General features: G+C 40.5%; 1 protein-coding gene across 6 annotated transcripts in view; it reads left to right on the top strand.

Moving 5' to 3' along the window:
• Positions 1-17,903, top strand: part of atg7 (ATG7 autophagy related 7 homolog (S. cerevisiae)) — a 54,936-nt gene that overhangs the window by 5,172 nt on the left and 31,861 nt on the right. For all 6 annotated transcript variants that reach the window (XR_009790027.1, XM_061783781.1, XM_061783782.1 and 3 more), the window contains 10 exons: positions 355-443; positions 1,558-1,679; positions 2,245-2,335; positions 3,078-3,222; positions 3,983-4,141; positions 6,487-6,681; positions 7,463-7,687; positions 9,452-9,567; positions 10,049-10,124; positions 16,030-16,110. Coding sequence is in view for 5 of the 6 variants with exons in the window: in XM_061783781.1 (XP_061639765.1) it covers positions 355-443; positions 1,558-1,679; positions 2,245-2,335; positions 3,078-3,222; positions 3,983-4,141; positions 6,487-6,681; positions 7,463-7,687; positions 9,452-9,567; positions 10,049-10,124; positions 16,030-16,110 (1,299 nt within the window). In the remaining variant the exon portion in view is untranslated. The remainder of the gene's footprint in view (positions 1-354; positions 444-1,557; positions 1,680-2,244; positions 2,336-3,077; positions 3,223-3,982; positions 4,142-6,486; positions 6,682-7,462; positions 7,688-9,451; positions 9,568-10,048; positions 10,125-16,029; positions 16,111-17,903) is intronic.

Raw genomic sequence — 17,903 nt, 5'->3', positions numbered from 1 at the left:
TATGTAGTAATTCTGTTTTGAAATAATTCAAATCCGATCTCAGGTCAGCTGTTTACATGTGACGTGATCTATTCCGATCTGTTGTTTACATGTGCAACAACATTCATTAAGTGACTGATGATGACCTTGTATGCAAAAGTGATTAGTTGTTTTAAAAAAAAGATTGTCACACAGGTATAAAAAGAAGTTAACGACTTTAAAGAGTGACAAGAAAAAACAGCAACCCTAGGCGAAGCTTTCTAAAAGTATTGGGATAAGCTGGAGTCCGCTTACTTCATGTGACCTGTTGAGGCTACTACTTCTTTGGGAACAAGAGTGAGAACTATGGGTAATCTTAATAATGTTTTCATCTAGGTCGCCGTGGGTGTGTATGATCCGTGTACTCTGTCTCAACATCCAGGATGGCCTTTGAGAAATCTACTGGTCCTCTTAGCTAGCCAGCGGTAAACACTCAACTCTGTGTGTGTGTGTGTGTGTGTTTGTCTGTTTGAAACAATTAGTTAATTCCTTCCTAATTTAAGTAACATTTTAGCATTTTTAACTGTCATAGATGTGTAAAGAGATGCTAATCACTGTGTAATCCAATTAAAATAAAATCCAGCAAAACAGCTTGGCCTTTTAAAATGCGATACTGTCAGTCAGTAGCGTTTTATAGTTATTGCTGGAATTAATACAGGTTCTGTAGTTTATAAGAAGTGTTTACGCTAGCATCTTCTCGGTTGAATTTATCTCTGCATATAATATTTAATCATTAATTGTATTGGTCGTGTTGTCCTGACCAGCCCCTTTCCCATTTCTGGTTTTATGGTTATCGTAAGACTTTTTCTTGCCTCGTTTTGGGTAGCCTTAATGCATAGATCAGACTCCAGAGTTTTAGCTGCGTTTTTGACCTGACTTACTATTGTGGGGGCGGTTTCCCAGGTGGGCCCAACATATTTTGTTGGGAACGACAAAACGTCTTGACCAACTATTTGGCCCTACGATGCAAAAAATGAAAGTCCAGCATGTTAAATTTTTTAAAAATTGTTTAATTTTTTTGGGATATCTTCCGTGCAGTAGGTTAATTGACAACTCTAAATTGCCCTTAGGTGTGAATGTGAGTGCGAATGGTTGTTTGTTTGTATGTACCCTGCGATTGGCTGGCAACCAGTTCAGGGTGTACCCCGCCTCCTGCCCGATGATAGCTGGGAAAGGCTCCAGCACGCCCGTGACCCTAGTGAGGAGAAGCGGCTCAGAAAATGGATGGATGGATCTTCCGTGTAGTGTGACGTATGAACAACAACCTTCCTACATAGTGCCTTGACATCAACCAATAGGATTGCCTCCCTTGCTCGCAGTTGTCAGTTTATTCACGCGAGCAAACCAATTTTTACTGAAGCTTTAGAGCATGAATTGACCGAATGCCAGTACCATATTAGGGAAAATACGTTTCTATGTCAACTTGTTTGGATACTATCTCTGTGAGAGTTTGTGCATGTGTATGTGTGAGGAAAATGCCACACCCGGTGTAATATCATATTGTATAGACATTGATTTTGCATTTATTTTGTGTGTTAGGGACGCAAAGGTGGACACGGTGGAGGTGCTGTGTTTCAGGGACCGAACCCTGCAGGGAAGCCGTTCCATTCAGCATAGCGTCATTTTTCAGGTCAAACTACCTGAACTCCCATTCGACTCTGGTAATCTTTTTTTGGGGGTGGAAGAGAGGGGGAAGAGGGTGGTTGTCTCTTAACTGATATAACCTGTCCGTCCTGCTTGCCTTTTTTTGGGGACTGTTTATTAGAATTGGAATCGTTATGCATTTGTTTTTGTCTTTATGCATAGCTTAACAGATATGAACACTCCATCCTGCTTGAATTCATTTTTTCAGTTGACCTTTTATGCATGTGTGGCTTCATGCATGTCTTAACTCATGAACCCTCCGTCCTGTTTGACTTTCCGCTTCTCTTCCTTCATGTCTGTTGAATAAGGGATGAACTGCTGATGAAATGATAATAGCACTAGGGGAATGATGGCACACTGATCTGTGAAGCTTTTTGATGCGTTCATATGAGGCATTTTCATTTACCTCTTCTGCCTCTCTTTGCAAAAGCTTAATAATTGACTTGAATGCGCCGCCTTAACCATTGACAAAGCCGCCTAATGAAATGAAAGTCTCATGAGCATTTGCCATTTTATTTAGCTTTTGTTTGTCAAGTGTACAAGTAAAGCTTATTTGTTTCACCTTTGTTTTGTTGTCCACAGCATGTCCTAAGAGTGTTGGTTGGGAGAAGAATGCCAAGGGAGCGATGGGACCCCGAATGGTCAACCTCAGTGAATGCATGGACCCCAAAAGGTAGTGCAAAAAACACTCTCTAGAATATAATACCGGTAGTAGAGAGCAGTACTCTGCCAAGGATGAACAGTTGTGATATGACCACCTTATCTGGTCACTGCACAATGTGGTCCCAATGCCAGTGGACTATGTAGCAAAGATTTAACTAAGGTTTTCATATATTGGGGGAGAGGGAACTCATGTTAGACACCAAAGTGAGTTGATACTAGGCGCCGTTTTAGCAATGCCCCGAAAAAATCAGGAAAACTGAAATGGTGAAAAACACACGATTGAGTACTACACAGTTCAGTCTTTGCACATTTTCAGCAATTCTCTTCAAACATGTATAATGTATTGAGAAACAAATCTCTGAATTCACTTTACAGAGTCTTTTAAAGAACAATGTTAACTCAAGTAAAACATACTGGTTTGTTAATGCTAATTTGTGGATACATTGTATCTCTATTTAGCTTTTGCCTTTGATATCGTAGTGGTTTTGTGTAGTGGGTTGACGCTTGTGAGAAAAGAAGTGGGCATGAATGGAAAAAATGAACTGTGACATCACAGAAGGGCCAAAATCTAAACTACTTGCTTAGAATCACATTTCCTGCCATAGGTAAATTACAAAAGACTTACTTGGTTATGTAATGCGAGACGAATATGTGTCTAACACCAATTAAAAAAAATAATTTCCCATAATACTCAATGCCTTCTATTGGGATCTTTGCCAAGTTTACTAAGTTGTGTCAGCTGTCTCTTCCAGGCTTGCAGAGTCATCAGTCGATCTTAACCTGAAACTGATGCGATGGAGACTAGTCCCTTCGCTGGACCTGGACAAGGTGGTCAGCACAAAGTGTCTTCTGCTGGGAGCTGGGACCCTAGGCTGCAATGTGGCCAGAACTCTGATGGTGAGAAGGAAATAGACAGGAGGAGTTCTTTAAAAAAAGACCAAGGTGATTTCTCCTTTGTTGTGGGGCTGTCCTGGTTGACACGCCTCTGCAACATCGTGTGGACATCTGGGAGATCCTGCCCAAGTAGAGGAGTTCAAGTATCTTGGGGTCGTGTTTACGAGTGAAGGAAGAATGGAACGGGAGGTCGACAGGCGGATCGGTGCAGCGTCTGCAGTGATGCTGACTTTGTATCGGTCCGTTGTGGTGAAGAAGGAGCTAAGCAGAAAGGCAGAGCTCTTAATTTACCGGTCGAGCTACGTTCCTACCCTCACCTATGGTCACGGGCTGTGGGTTGTGACCGAAAGAACAAGATCCCCGTATACAAGCGGCCGAAATGTGTTTCCTCTGCAGCGTGTTCGGGCTCTCCCTTAGAGATAGGGTGAGAAGCTCGGTCATCTGGGAGGGGCTCAGAGTAGAGCCACTGTTCCTCCGCATTGAGAGAAGCTAGATGAGGTGGCTCGGGCATCTGATTAGGATGCCTCCTGGACACCTCCCCTGTGAGGTGTACCTGGCACGTCCCACTGGGAGACGACCCAGGACACGCTGGAGAGACTATGTCTCCCGGCTGGCCTGGGAACGCCTCGGGATCCCCTGGACGAGCTGGATGAAGTGGCTAGGGAGAGGGAAGTCTGGTGTCCCTGCTAAAGCTACTGCCCTGCGACCCGACCTCGGATAAGCGGCAGAAAATGGATGGATGATTTCTCCTTTTCTTGTGTAGGGATGGGGAGTGAGACACATCACCTTTGTGGACAACGCGAAGATCTCCTACTCCAATCCGGTGCGACAGCCTCTCTATGAGTTTGAAGATTGTCTCGGAGGAGGGAAGGCCAAAGCCATCGCCGCTGTTGACCGACTCACCAAAATCTTTCCTGGTGTGGTGAGTACAGTCAATATATCTATGATAAATGTATTGAAGATATCAATAAATCTTTAACTACAACTAACTACGTGCAGTGGGTACGGAAAGTATTTTTCACTCTTTATTATATTGCAGCCATCTGCTAAAATCATAAAAATTTTTCCTCATTAATATGCACACAGCACCCCATATTTACAGAAAAAAAACTGAATTGTTGAAATTTTTGAAGATTTATTAAAAAAGAAAAACTGAAATATCACACAGCAGACCCTTTGCTGTGACACTCATATATTTAACTCGTGTGTTGTCCATTTCTTCTGATCATCCTTCATTGGAGTCCAGCTGTGTTTGATTATACTGATTGAACTTGTTTAGGACTTGATTAGGAAAGCCTGTATAAGACCTTACAGCTCACAGTGCATGTCAGAGCAAATGAGAATCATGAGGTCAAGGGAACTGCCTGAAGAGCTCAGAGACAGAATTGTCACAAGGCACAGATCTGGCCAAGGTTACAAAAAAATTTCTGCTGCACTTACGTTTGATGATGTAACTCATGATGGTAGCAGCAGAATGAATTCTGAAGTCTTTAAAACCATTTTATCTGTCAGTTTACAAAAGAATTCATCCAAACTAATCGGGAGAAGCTTCATCATGCAACAAGACAATGGCCCAAAACACACTGCCAACACAACAAAGGACTCCATCAAGGGGAAAAACTGGAAGGTCTTAGACTGGCCAAGTCAATCACCGGACCTTAACCCAATAGAGCATGCATTTTACCTCCTGAAGATTAGTCTGAAGGGAGAAAACCCCAGAAAGAAACAAGAACTGAAAGATGCTGAAGTAAAGGCCTTGAATATCATTTCAAATTAAGAATGCAGCAGTCTGGTAAAGTCAATGGATCCCAGGCTTGATGCAGCTATTGCAAGTAAGTGTTATGCCACCAAATATTAAATGTTATTCACTTTAAGTTAATTTAATAATGTCTGTTCCAATAGTTTTGCTCACTTGAAAAGTGGGTGGCTTCAAACAAAAGGTGCTCTGTTCTGAGTTAACACATCTAGATGTAAATACCATGAAATTAAAGCTGGAATTCTGAACTTTTGTTTCGTGGTCATCTTTTGGTCTGAAACCCAAATGTCTTCAGTTTACAACAAAAACAAAGGAATTGAGCTTGCTGTTCCACTACTTATGGAGGGGACTGTATATACTCCTTTTACAGTGTTCGCGCTGCACATTCTCCACCTCGCCAATGGCTTAATGAAACAGGATGTGGCAAAGCAAACATTGCCCACATTCGTCACGCTGATAAATAAAAATTGCCCACTTCAAAAGCCCATCCTGATGAAAGTTAAGTTGAGCACTCTCATTCTGCTGTGTGTTAATGTTGTTAGTGGTTTAGTTTTTCCCCGCTTCGTAACATGCTTCAATTTGCCACCGAGTGCGGTATCGGGAGAGCTGCCGTCCAGCCGCTGCTCACTAAGCAGACAGGCTCACGGGGTTGCCCAGCTCCGGGGAGCGGCGCGTCAGAGAAGACCCGACTCCGATCGGCGCCTAATTGAAGCATCTTACTGCAACGTACGTTTGAAATGTTGATGATCAATGTGTCCTGCAATTCACATTAGTTCTCACAGCTAGCTATCTGCTGCAATGTTTTAAGTAATATTAGTATAGTATTTACATAAAGAGAAGTTAGCCTCTGTATAAAACTGCTGAAAAGATTGTCAGTACCCCCCTACCCACCCTTGAGGACTTGCACGCTGCCAGAACTAAGACAAGAGCGACTGTGTTTTTTTAAATTTCTTTGTCTCAAAAGTATTCTCTGTCAATTGACTATTGTCGTACTAGAGCGGCTCCAACTACCAGAGACAAATTGCTTGTGTGTTTTTGACATGGCAAATAAAGATTCTTCTGATTCTGATAAAACGAGTACTGTAAATAAAACATTAATTAACTAACTACTCACCCTTTAAAGATGTCAAACAGACACACAATGGAGAAGCAACAGGAAGGTGTTTTCAAAGTGACACTATGACTTGGCAACTTTTCGCCAAGGAAGGTCTGGAATTATTAAGATTTGTTAATTATTATGTATTGCTCATTGCAGTAAGTTCCATTTATAGTTCTGTTGTTATCACCATACCTTTGCTTTTTGCCATCACCGGTGGAAAAAAAACCACAAAAACAATGAGCTAGAGGGAGAAAGTATCATTTCTCTAAGTCCAAATCCACCTTTAACCTTGTCATTATAATGGCTAAGCTATAAGATCCAATTAAAAATGTATGAAAATGAAATAAAAACAACTTGTTATATGTCTGTTCACTCCGCCTCTTCCTCGCTCTTCCATTTTTCGTCCTGTCAGAATGCAGAGGGCTTGAACATGAGCATTCCCATGCCAGGCCACCCAGTGAATTTCTCCCAAGCCACTCTGGCCCAGGCCCAGAGAGACGTGGAGCAGCTGGAGAAGCTCATCTCGGAACACGATGTGGTCTTCTTACTAATGGACACAAGAGAGAGCCGCTGGCTGCCCACCGTGATTGCGGGTAGTAAGAGGAAGGTAAGGATGGAACATTGTGTTTAACGTCATGATAGATGTACTCCAGGTGGCTTGGTTCCATGTCCACATACTGCAGGCGACAGCTCCTCCCCCTCATCTGATAAAACATTTAACAAGACCTTTTTTTCAACAAATTTCTCTATCAGAAAGATTTTACCGCTTGTCAAGAACATCAATTTCAAAATGTTGGGCAATTGTCAACAGGTCCTTTGCGCATTGCGTTCTCCCCGTCAATCCACCGTGGGGAACAAAGCCTTCAGTCGCTCTGCCCCCATCTTTGGATCGAAATACCACCTGACCTCTGAAACACAGACTCACTCGGAGACAAATTCCTTGTGTGTTTTTTGGACATACTTGGCAAATAAAGATGATTCTGATTCACCCTCTTCAAATCCAAACTCAAGAAACACCTATTCCGGACCGCCTACTCACTTTAACACTTCCCATATCATTTCCCATTTTACTTGATGTTTTATGTTTATCATCGCTCACTTCCTTCTCCTTGCTGGAATGCAATGAATGCTGTCAGACAAATCCTTTTTATGTTTGCTAAATGTCCAAATCCAAAATAAACTCAAACTTGTTCACCAAATTATTTTAAAGGTCAGTGAAGATGCACATTATAGAACCATTCAGGACTGGAAAAAGAGCAGTTCAAATAAATAAATGCCCCAAAAGCCCTTGATGAATGTATGCAAAATAAACAAAAAAAAAAAAGGCCTTAATGAATGTATGCAAACCTCAAGCGGTTTCACAACTTGTCATCTGTCCCTTTTGGTAGTTGGTGATCAACGCTGCTCTGGGCTTCGACACATTCGTGGTCATGCGCCACGGCCTGAAGAAAGCTCGACAAAATGCGTGCGGCGACGTGGATTCCTCCCCTTCCTGTTCATCCGCGTCCTCTTCGTCCTCCACGCCAGCCGGCTCAGCGTCCTCTCTGTTCTCAAACATTCCCGGACACAAGCTGGGCTGCTACTTCTGCAACGACGTTGTGGCGCCAGGAGATGTAAGAACTCCCTGCACATACTGTACATGAACTCATTTGACCCTTAAGAGGTCTTTTAAAGGTCCCATGCCACCAGATTTTTCTTAAATTATTTTTTATAATCTTTGATATCCTTTTATCTGGTTTGCAAGATAATTTGGGTTGAAAATGCTCAGAAAGTGCTGTTTCAAGCTATTCTAGTTGGTCTTACATGCCCGGCATCGTGCCACACTCCACAAAATGGGCCAGAACACAGCACAATTCTGGTTCCGAAATGCTTAGGAATTTAAATATACACAACAAATTGATGGAAAACTAGTTTTGAAATCAGAAGTCAAGGATAATTGTTTTTTCAACTGTTGTTCAGGTTACTGTAAAAAGGGGTTTGGCAACAAAAAATGCTTGCAGTATCGCAATGTTATTATTTATTATGTATGATTATTTGAAATTTTGGTGCAGATTTTAGCAAGAATCATGGAAGTTGACGCAAATGATTTGCTTTTGCGGGTCACATAAAATGATGTGGCGGGCTGGATCTGGACCCCGGGCCTTGAGTTTGACACCTGTGTGCTAAAGACCTAAAACGATAATAATAATAGTCAATCAAAGTTGTTGCCAATAATGAGACGAATCTTTTGCAAATCTCCTGTAGCTTTAAAGAGAAATTATTTTATTCTGCCAGTCCTCAAACACCGCGCTCATTGACCTTGTGCCAGGCAGCTATTTTAATCAAAACAGAAGTGCATTGTTTTATTGTGAAATTGCCAGCCCACAGGTAGTGTGACATGTGGAGCAGCTCCAAAATATTTTTCCCTCTGCAGGCTTATGAGGTTATAGCCTTTCAAAAAATAACACCCATTGTGAAGTTGAAATTTCTTGAATTTTTTTTCTGACAACAAACTGAGAGCTACAGTACTTCTTGGTAACTGATTAATGCGAAGGGCTACTAGTTTGATGTACATGAGGCTGCTTCAGGTCAAACTGACATTTTTTTTCCCCATAAATTGATTATGGTTCAGTTACTGGTTTTGTCCGGAACATATCAAGAAATGAGCAAAAATGTTAATGTTAATGATTCAGTTACTGGTTTGGTCCGGAACATATCAAGAAATGAGCAAAAATGTTAATCATTGTTTTCCAATGTTTGCAAATGTCATTTTTTGATCAAACACAAAGATAATCAGTCTGTTTTCATGGAGGACTCCAAAAATCATAGAATATTTATTTTTGAGAGGGTGAACTCAGTGGATTTGGACAATTTTAAGTTAAACATTAGGTCTTTACCATGAATCAATTTAAATTATTGTCAATTAGTTGATAATTGAATTGTTGTTGATTAATTGTTGCACTTCTATCGATGACAGTCTTAGGAAATCCCAATGTACAATCACTGGTGAGCTATTTTTAGAGCAGGCCTGCAGGCTACTTGATCCTCGGTGCTATCTGCATTACAGTAATCGTATGACATGTCTCTTTTGCGGGTGCACACGTGTCCATGTGTGAACGAGTCTGCCGTGTAATATTATTTTACTCTGTCAGTTATTTCTTATGCGCGGTGGCAGTTATCATAACTTGCGAGGACAGTGTCCCCTCAATATCAAACCACATAGACTAGCCAAACATACTGGACTTTAGCTGCCAAGTGGGCTCAAGCACAAACTGATGGGCCAAGTCATTTGCAGTGAGGTAAAATAAAACAAGTTGAAAAAAATGTAAGAAACATTTGAATCTCATCGGTTAATCTTTCACTATTGTATTTTATTATTATTTTTTTTTTGTGAACAGTCAACCCGGGATCGGACTCTGGACCAACAGTGCACTGTAAGCCGACCAGGCCTGGCCATGATTGCTAGCGCCTTGGCTGTGGAGATGATGGTGTCTATTCTGCAGCACAGTGAAGGGTGAGCACAGTTACCACAGCAACGTTATCCTGACTGAGTTGAAAGTGATGGCGGCTGTGTATAAATCAAAGCTGTGTAGCTTGGGTGTAAATTCATTATTTTTTTGTGAAGTAGATACATGCAGGGTATGATAAGGCAACTATTTTCTGACGTGTAATAAGCAGCCACACATCCATTTGACAGTCTTGTCTAAAAAGCTTTGAGTGCTAAACTTAGACTCCTTGGCTGTATTACCATGGGTTTTCTGCTTTATAGCCATGGTTACTCATGACAACTCAAAACTTTGTCAAACGTGTGGGTTTTACTTTTGAGAGACGTCATCGCTCTGCAAGGGGTCATGACCTTCTATTCGTTAGTGGGGGTTTTGTGCTGCGTTTTTCTATCTAGGCTGTGTTTGATTTGATCCAGTTGCTCATTGTCTTCACATGAAGGATGTCACCTTGTGTGTGCCCCCCCCCCCCCTTTCCTCCTCTCTTTGCAGAGGCTACGCAGTGGCAAGCAGCAGCAACGACCGAATGAATGAACCTCCCACGTCGCTTGGCCTTGTTCCACATCAGGTACCGCGGACTCACTGTTCCTCAGCTACACGCTGACTCAACGCAGCATACATGCTGCTCTAATATATTGGAGCTACATACGCTCTTAAACCTTAACTGTACAGTTGATGGGTTAGGTGTCAAACAAGGGTAAAGATAAGAGCAACGTCTAATAAAACTAAAAGAAAGTGGAACTAATGACAAAGTACTGTTAAAGATATAATATTAGTGGTTTATACTTGCCATGTTAAGCCCCCCTCAATTTGTGTGTCCGTAGAGGTTCTCAAAATTTTTACACCAGTTTACATTAAAAACAAGGCAGGGGTTTTATTCCAAAAAGGTATATTTCATATTATTGTGAGCGACTGTAACATTATACACAGTTTGAATATTAACACTGTGCTTAAATATTGCAAATTAAAGAACTGAACTTAAATGATTCAATTAAAAATTTATCCCACATTTTAATTTTTTTTATTCCCTGAACAAACATTTTAAATAGCGGCATGGTGAAAACTGGTTAGAACATCTGCCTCGCAGTTCTGAGGACCAGGGTTCAAATCCGGCCTCGCCTGTGGGGAGTTTGCTTGTTCTCCCCGTCTGTGTGGATTTTCTCTGGGTACTCCGGTTTCCTCCCACATCCCAAAAACATGCATGGTCTCGGTTGATTGAAGACTAAATTGTCCGTAGGTGTGAATGTGAGTGCGAATGGTTGCTTGTGTATACAGCGGGGACAGAAAGTATTCAGAACCCCTTAATTTTTCACTCTTTGATATATTGCAGCCATTTGCTAAAATCATTTAAATTATTATTATTTTTGCTTATTAATGTGCACACAGCACACAATATTGACAGGAAAAAAAACTTAATTTTTGATATTTTTGCAGATTTATTAAAAAAGAAAAACTGAAATATCACAGGTGGCACGGTGGCCGACTGGTTAGAGCGTCAGCCTCACAGGAGCGGGGTTCAATCCCCGGTCCCGCCTGTGTGGAGTTTGCATGTTCTCCCCGTGCCTGCGTGGGTTTTCTCCGGGCACTCCGGTTTCCTCCCACATCCCAAAAACATGCATTAATTGGGGACTCTAAATTGCCCGTAGGTGTGAATGTGAGTGCGAATGTTGTTTGTTTGTATGTGCCCTGCGATTGGCTGGCAACCAGTTTAGGGTGTACCCCGCCTCCTGCCCGATGATAGCTGGGATAGGCTCCAGCATGCCCGCGACCCTAGTGAGGAGAAGCGGCTCAGAAAATGGATGGATGGATGGATGGATGGATGAAATATCACACAGCCATAAGTATTCAGACCCTTTGCTCAGTATTTAGTAGAACCACCCTTTTGAGCTAATACAGCCATGAGTCTTTTTGGGAATGATGCAACAAGTTTTTCACACCTGGATTTGGGGATCCTCTGCCATTCCTCCTTGCAGATCCTTTCTGTCAGGTTTGATGGTGAACGTTGGTGGGCAGCCATTTTCAGGTCTCTCCAGAAATGCTCAATTGAGTTTAAGTCAGGGCTCTGGCTGGGCCATTCAAAAACAGTCACAAAGTTGTACTGAAGCCACTTCTGTATTTTAGCTTTGTGCTTAGGGTCATTGTCTTGTTGGAAGGTGAACCTTCAACCCAGTCTGAGGTCCTGAGCACTCTGGTGAAGGTTTTCATCCAGGCTATCCCTGTACTTGTCCGCATTCATCTTTTCTTCGATTGCAACCAGTCTCCCTGTCCCTGCAGCTGAAAAACAACCCCACAGCATGATGCTGCCACCACCATGCTTCACTGTTGGGATTGTATTGGACAGGTGATGAGCAGTGCCTGGTTTTCTCCACACATGCCGCTTAGAATTGAGGCCAAAAAGTTTCATCTTGGTCTCACCAGACCAGAGAATCTTATTTCTCACCATCTTGGAGTACTTCAGGTGTTTTTTAGCAAACTCCGTGTGGGCTTTCATGTGTCTTGCACTGAAGAGAGGCTTCCATCGGGCCACTCTGCCATAAAGCCCCGACTGGTGGAGGGTTGCAGTGAGCTTGACTTTCTAGAACTTTCTCCCATCTCCCGGCTGTATCTCTGGAGCTCAGCCACAGTGATCTTTGGGTTCTTCTTTACCTCTCTCACCAAGGCTCTTCTCCCCCCATTGCTCAGTTTGGCCGGACGGCCAGCTATAGGAAAGGTTCTGGTTGTCCCAAACATCTTCAATTTAAGGATTATGGCGGTCACTGTGCTCTTAAGAACCTTAAGTGCAGCAGAATTTTTTGTAACCTTGGCCAGGTCTGTGCCTTGCCACAATTCTGTCTCTGAGCTCTTCAGGTAGTTCCTTTGACCTCATGATTCTCATTTGCTCTGACATGCACTGTGAACTTTAAGGTCTTATATAGACAGTGATGTGGCTTTCCTAATCATGTCCAATCAGTATAATCTAACACAGCTGGACTCCAATGAAGGTGTAGAACCATTTCAAGGATGATCAGAAGAAATGGACAGCACCCAAGTTAGATATGAGTGTCACAGCAAAAGGTCTGAATACTTATGGCTGTGTGATATTTCAATTTTTATTTTTTAATAAATCTGCACAAATTTCAACATTTCAGTTTTTTCTGTCAATATGGGGTGTTGTGAGTACATTAATGAGGGAAAAAAATTAACTTCAATTATTTTAGAAAATGGCTGCACCATAACAAAGAGTGAAAGATTTAAGGGGGTCTGATTACTTTCCGTACCCACTGTATGTGCCCTGCGATTTGCTGGTGACCAGTTCAAGGTGTAAACTACAAAGCAAATTTTGTACTGTACACTAATATGGGTGCATATGGCCTAAAAAAAGTGCTTTAGTGTAACGGACAATACCTATATCGGATGACACCCCCCCCCCCCCCCCCCCCACCACACACGCACACACTTTGATAATCACTGGTGTAGAGTACATTATTTACGTTTGCGCTATAAAATTAATTTGTGTGTGCAATTGACATTTAATCAAATCTATCACTTGTATTTTTAGATACTTTCCTGTGTCACAGTCAGTCCTATTTCATGTTATATGGCTATCATTTAACCTTTTGTCTGAACATTAATATCTTCATGAAGGCAATTTTCCCATTAGATGAACATAATGTTGTGACCATTGTGTGCGCATGTTTGACAGACGTACTTTTGTAGGTAATATTATAAACATTCTCTGATGGGGGTTGCCATAGAAATACTAACAGTTCCATCAGCGGAGTGCTGCATTCTACTGTTTGCACTGTTCGTGTGCATGTAGGCAAACCATAGATACATGTTACACGTTATAAGAGCACTCTTCTTGGGTCTGATGATGCATTGTATTATATGTTCTTTAGTTTTTATGGTGGATTTGAATGTGGACACCAACTTTGCATTGTTAAAATTAGGCTATATATATATATATATATATATATATATATATATATATATCTATATATAAAAATTGGTTTTCTTTGAGTTTAAAAAACTGATAACCGTTCTGATCATAAGATGGTGCAATGTGTCTATTTAAATGACTTGTTCATTTAGTGTATATACTTGTGTACCCTATACTCCTTCAAAAGTATTCTGTAGCATTTTACACAAAAGGTAAAAAAAAACATCAATGACCTCTAGGGGATATTCAAGGATTGGCAACTGACATACACGTTTTCTCGTTCCCCCTCTCTTGACAGTGTTTGATTTGACAAAATAAAGCCCAGTGATCGTAAAAGACGGGATGCGCTGGTATTGGAATAAATGTTGTGTCGTGCTGCGACTGTCTGACCGAGATACGGGAAGATTTTATTGCAGTAGTCTGACATAGTGCAATCGTGAAAGACCAAATTTCTCTTGTAGTCTGATCCACGCATTACGTGTTGTCTGTCTCAGACACAGCAAAAAAGTCCCACACAGTCTACATGTTATTTCACCGACAAGACTAAAAATAACTTTATTGGCCGTCAGATAGTTACAGTACTACATCACAAGACATGTGACAAGGCTAAAAATAAACTAGCTTTTGGATTCAAACATACACAACGGCGACGCGAAGTAAATGTCTTTTGCAGAGCGATTGATCGGATTGGCGAATTATGACCTTAAATCTGATCATCATAAAATGCTAATTATTGTCCGATACCATTTAAGACGATCAGTTGGGTGTAAAGTCTAGTTGAAATACATTTAAGCGTGCCGAATAACTCGATAGATTTGACAAATATGCACAAACCCATCTCCCAAATTGCATTGTTATTCATTAGCTTATATGTAGATAGCCAAGCTGTGCCTCATTGTAATGATTCCAGGTTTGAACTCTCACATGACATTTGCATCAATATCTTTTATCACTTTGTATTCATCACACTGACAAATTCCGCCATTTGCGCGACACCTCGGCTGCTCATGATGTTTCAGCAATATGGTGTCGAAGAAAACAGCATGAAAATGTGCTGCCATGTGTTTTTGGATAGGTGATGATGAGGATGGCGAGGTGATGTGGTGAATGTTTCCAGCTCTTTCTCTTCTATTAAAAGTTACAGTATGCCAATGCAACGCTAAAAGTAGCATCAGTTTTGTAATGCTGCAGTGACCACTTGTGGCTTTGTGAAGAAAGTACATGCTTTTGTCAATTTGTGGAAGAAACTATTTCATAACAAACTGTTTCATCAAATTATTATTACATTATACATGCATACATTATTACATTAAAAAGTTTCCATGTAAAATTATTAATTTTTTTTCTTTTGTGGTTACCGCTTTCTTTTCATATTCATATTAACAATTGGGTTATAAATACATTAAATTATAAAGTTATTCTCAGCACTACATATTAAATATTTTGACTTTGTTTCAGAAAAGATTTCTCAAATATGACAACTATTGTCAAATGACTACTTGTATTGTAAAATCACATCTTTATTTTAATAAAATGTCTACTTGTAAAAGTTTTTTTGTAAAATTATGACTGGGCAAATTATTACACTGTTTAGAATTAATCCTCAAAAGCGTAGATTTATTTTTATTCTCATAAGAGCAGTTTTTCCATTTGTTCAATAGACGACTATATATATTTTTTCCTATCCTTGTAATAGTTTAACTTTGTTCTCAGAAAATATATTTTTCCCTTCTTAAAACCCCCCGCGAAAGGTGAAAAACCGCAAAGCACTGAAGCCGCAAAGCGTGACGCGTGAAGTGGCGAGGGAACACTGTATATATTTTTCTTTATATATAACTTTCAAATTCATTCTCATTTAACCACATCTAATGTCATTCTCATAAAAGTACTCTTTCTTGTGAAGATTACAACTTTATTCCCCCAAAGTACTATGAAGCTCTTGCAATGTTTTTACTTTATTCTACAAAAATGCACTTCACATTATATTACATCTATATTATCGGTTTTCTTGTAGAAATTAAATACTTTATTCTTAATTTACTATAAAAAAATAAAATTAGAACTTTTCTTAATTTTGTTTTCTCATAAATCGATTTTGATTCTCGTAAATCATTTTTGTTCTTGTCAAATTATGACTATTCTCCTAAAAGTAATTTGAAATTATTTTTGTGTTCCAAATTTATTCTCAGCAGGGTACATTTAATTTTAATCTTGTAAACGACTATACTCTTTCTTGTAAAAATTTAAACTTTGTTCTCACAAATTACTATTTATTACATCCTTGAAATATTCTCACTTTAATCCCAGAAAAATGCCTTTTTAAAGAAAACTAAATAAAATTCTTAATGCAAGGCTGTACAGTAAATGCTGTTCATTTCCCAACCACTGTAGGGCGCCCTGAGCATGTATTTGAAACTTCAGAGGCCTTCAATTTATGGCTTGGCTAAATATATCAGTGACATTTCAACAGGAGTTGTGTGCATATAAATGTAATCTGTGTTGATGTATTTACAACGTCCGCAAGTAATTGCATTTTTGATCCCTCTCTTCACAGATCCGCGGCTTCCTCTCCAGATTCGACAACGTCTTGCCTGCCAGCCTGGCCTTCGACAAGTGTACTGCGTGCTCGCCCATTGTAAGTGGCACACATTTCCCCTCCTTCAGCCACCTAAAACTGAAGGTTGAGAACTACAACAGTGTGGGGGGCTGTGTTGTTTTTAACTTGTCCCATTAGGATTAAAGATGGCGTGTGACCCAAAATGCAGAAATGAGGAGGGAGGTGGGTGGCGTTGTCTGTTTTGTGTGTGTGTGGAGAGGGGCCTGCAGGGGGCATTCCCATAATTCCTACTTTCTCGCTGCAAAGTCAGAAGAGCGTGTTTTGAAATGTTGCTCCTGGAGGAATATGGAATGCCAAGAAAAGATGGAAAATCAATCAGCGAGCAGTTGCTCACTGATGTCCGTGGTTGTCGTACACCCTTGTGCGCGTGTGTTTGTGTAATAGTCCTCTGGCATTTGGTCTCACAAAGAAGTATTGCGATACGTTGCATCATACACTGAAGATGATGTGCACGTGAAGGACCACGGGAGTAAGGGTTGATTGAATGCTTTATTTTAACAACCAGAATAAAACAAAAAGTATACAGTGATGTCTTGAGACCTGATTCAAGGTTTTCGAGATTATTCTGTAATCCTAATTTGAAATCCCAATCCTGTTTTAAACCCCTATCCCTAATTTGAAACCCCTAATCTCAAATTTTAAACCTGTACCCTGGCCTGAAACTCTTAATTTGAATCCCTTAAAGGGTGGCTTGAAAGACTAATTTGAAACCCTAACTGTTGTTTTGACACACTAACCCTATTTTGACTCCTTATCATAACTTGAAACCCTGATTCTGGATTTAAAGACCAATTTGAAACCCTAACATTTACCCCAACCTTGTCTTGAAACATTTTATGATGATCGGCGTTGTCATAATTCGGCTTTGTCATGATTCGGCAACAAAACGTTATGTAGCCTAGCAAGCTGGTGCTAGCACTAACGGTTGTACGTAAACATGCCAACGTTCTGTCGAATCATGTAAAGTTTTGGTGTGTGTAAAGTAATTTAATTACAATAACTCATTTAATTACAGTAAGTTAGCACCCATTATTTCTCTCATGTTGTAATGTTGGTTTGACCTGACTGTTTAGAATACATGACCTGACGAGATATTTTTGAAGATACTCCGTATACAGTACTCAAGTATATATACAGTAAATGAAGAAGTCATTTAAATAGACACATTGCTCCATCTTGTGATCGGATCGGTGATATATTTTTTTTAAACTCGCTGATCGGAGATCAGTGATCGGCCCCAAAAATCCTGATCGTGTAAAGCCCAATTTTAAACCATAAGATTTGCTCACAACCCTAACCCTAGTTTAAAATGCCTAACATATTCAACCTACCAGACCAGAAAATCTGAGTTTTGTCTCTTAATACGCCAGAAACGCAGACCAATCAGGTTGTGACTTTTTTTTACTTTTGAATGGGCTAAACTACAAATGTGGGCAAGACACATCTTGGGGTAAAAACTGTACCGCTTGTTGAACTGTACCGCTTGGTGAAAACGTGGCTTGGGTGTTAAAAAAAGGGAGACAGTGGGAGGAAGTGAAGGGCTCGCCAAAGTCTCGCTTTTATCCACCGATCTCAATGCGGTCTTTGTGTCTATAAAAAGGTCATAAAGCTGCAGATCTATCACTTTCATGTGAAGACCAACCAACAAGGAGGAAGGAGCAATAAGGGGGATAAAAGTTTCTCCATCTTCATTACTGAGTGTCTCGTTTCTGTGACTGATGAGATTATTAGTGTAGTATAAGCCAGTGTAGTCAAGAACAATCAAGAACATGACAGAGAGAGTGAAAAGGTTTATTTTGATTTGCTTTAAA

Source organism: Phyllopteryx taeniolatus, chromosome 9, assembly GCF_024500385.1.
Source record: "Phyllopteryx taeniolatus isolate TA_2022b chromosome 9, UOR_Ptae_1.2, whole genome shotgun sequence".
Lineage (NCBI taxonomy): Eukaryota > Metazoa > Chordata > Actinopteri > Syngnathiformes > Syngnathidae > Phyllopteryx > Phyllopteryx taeniolatus.
The sequence above is the reverse complement of the archived record's forward strand: the minus strand, read 5'-3'. Positions and strand labels throughout refer to the sequence as shown.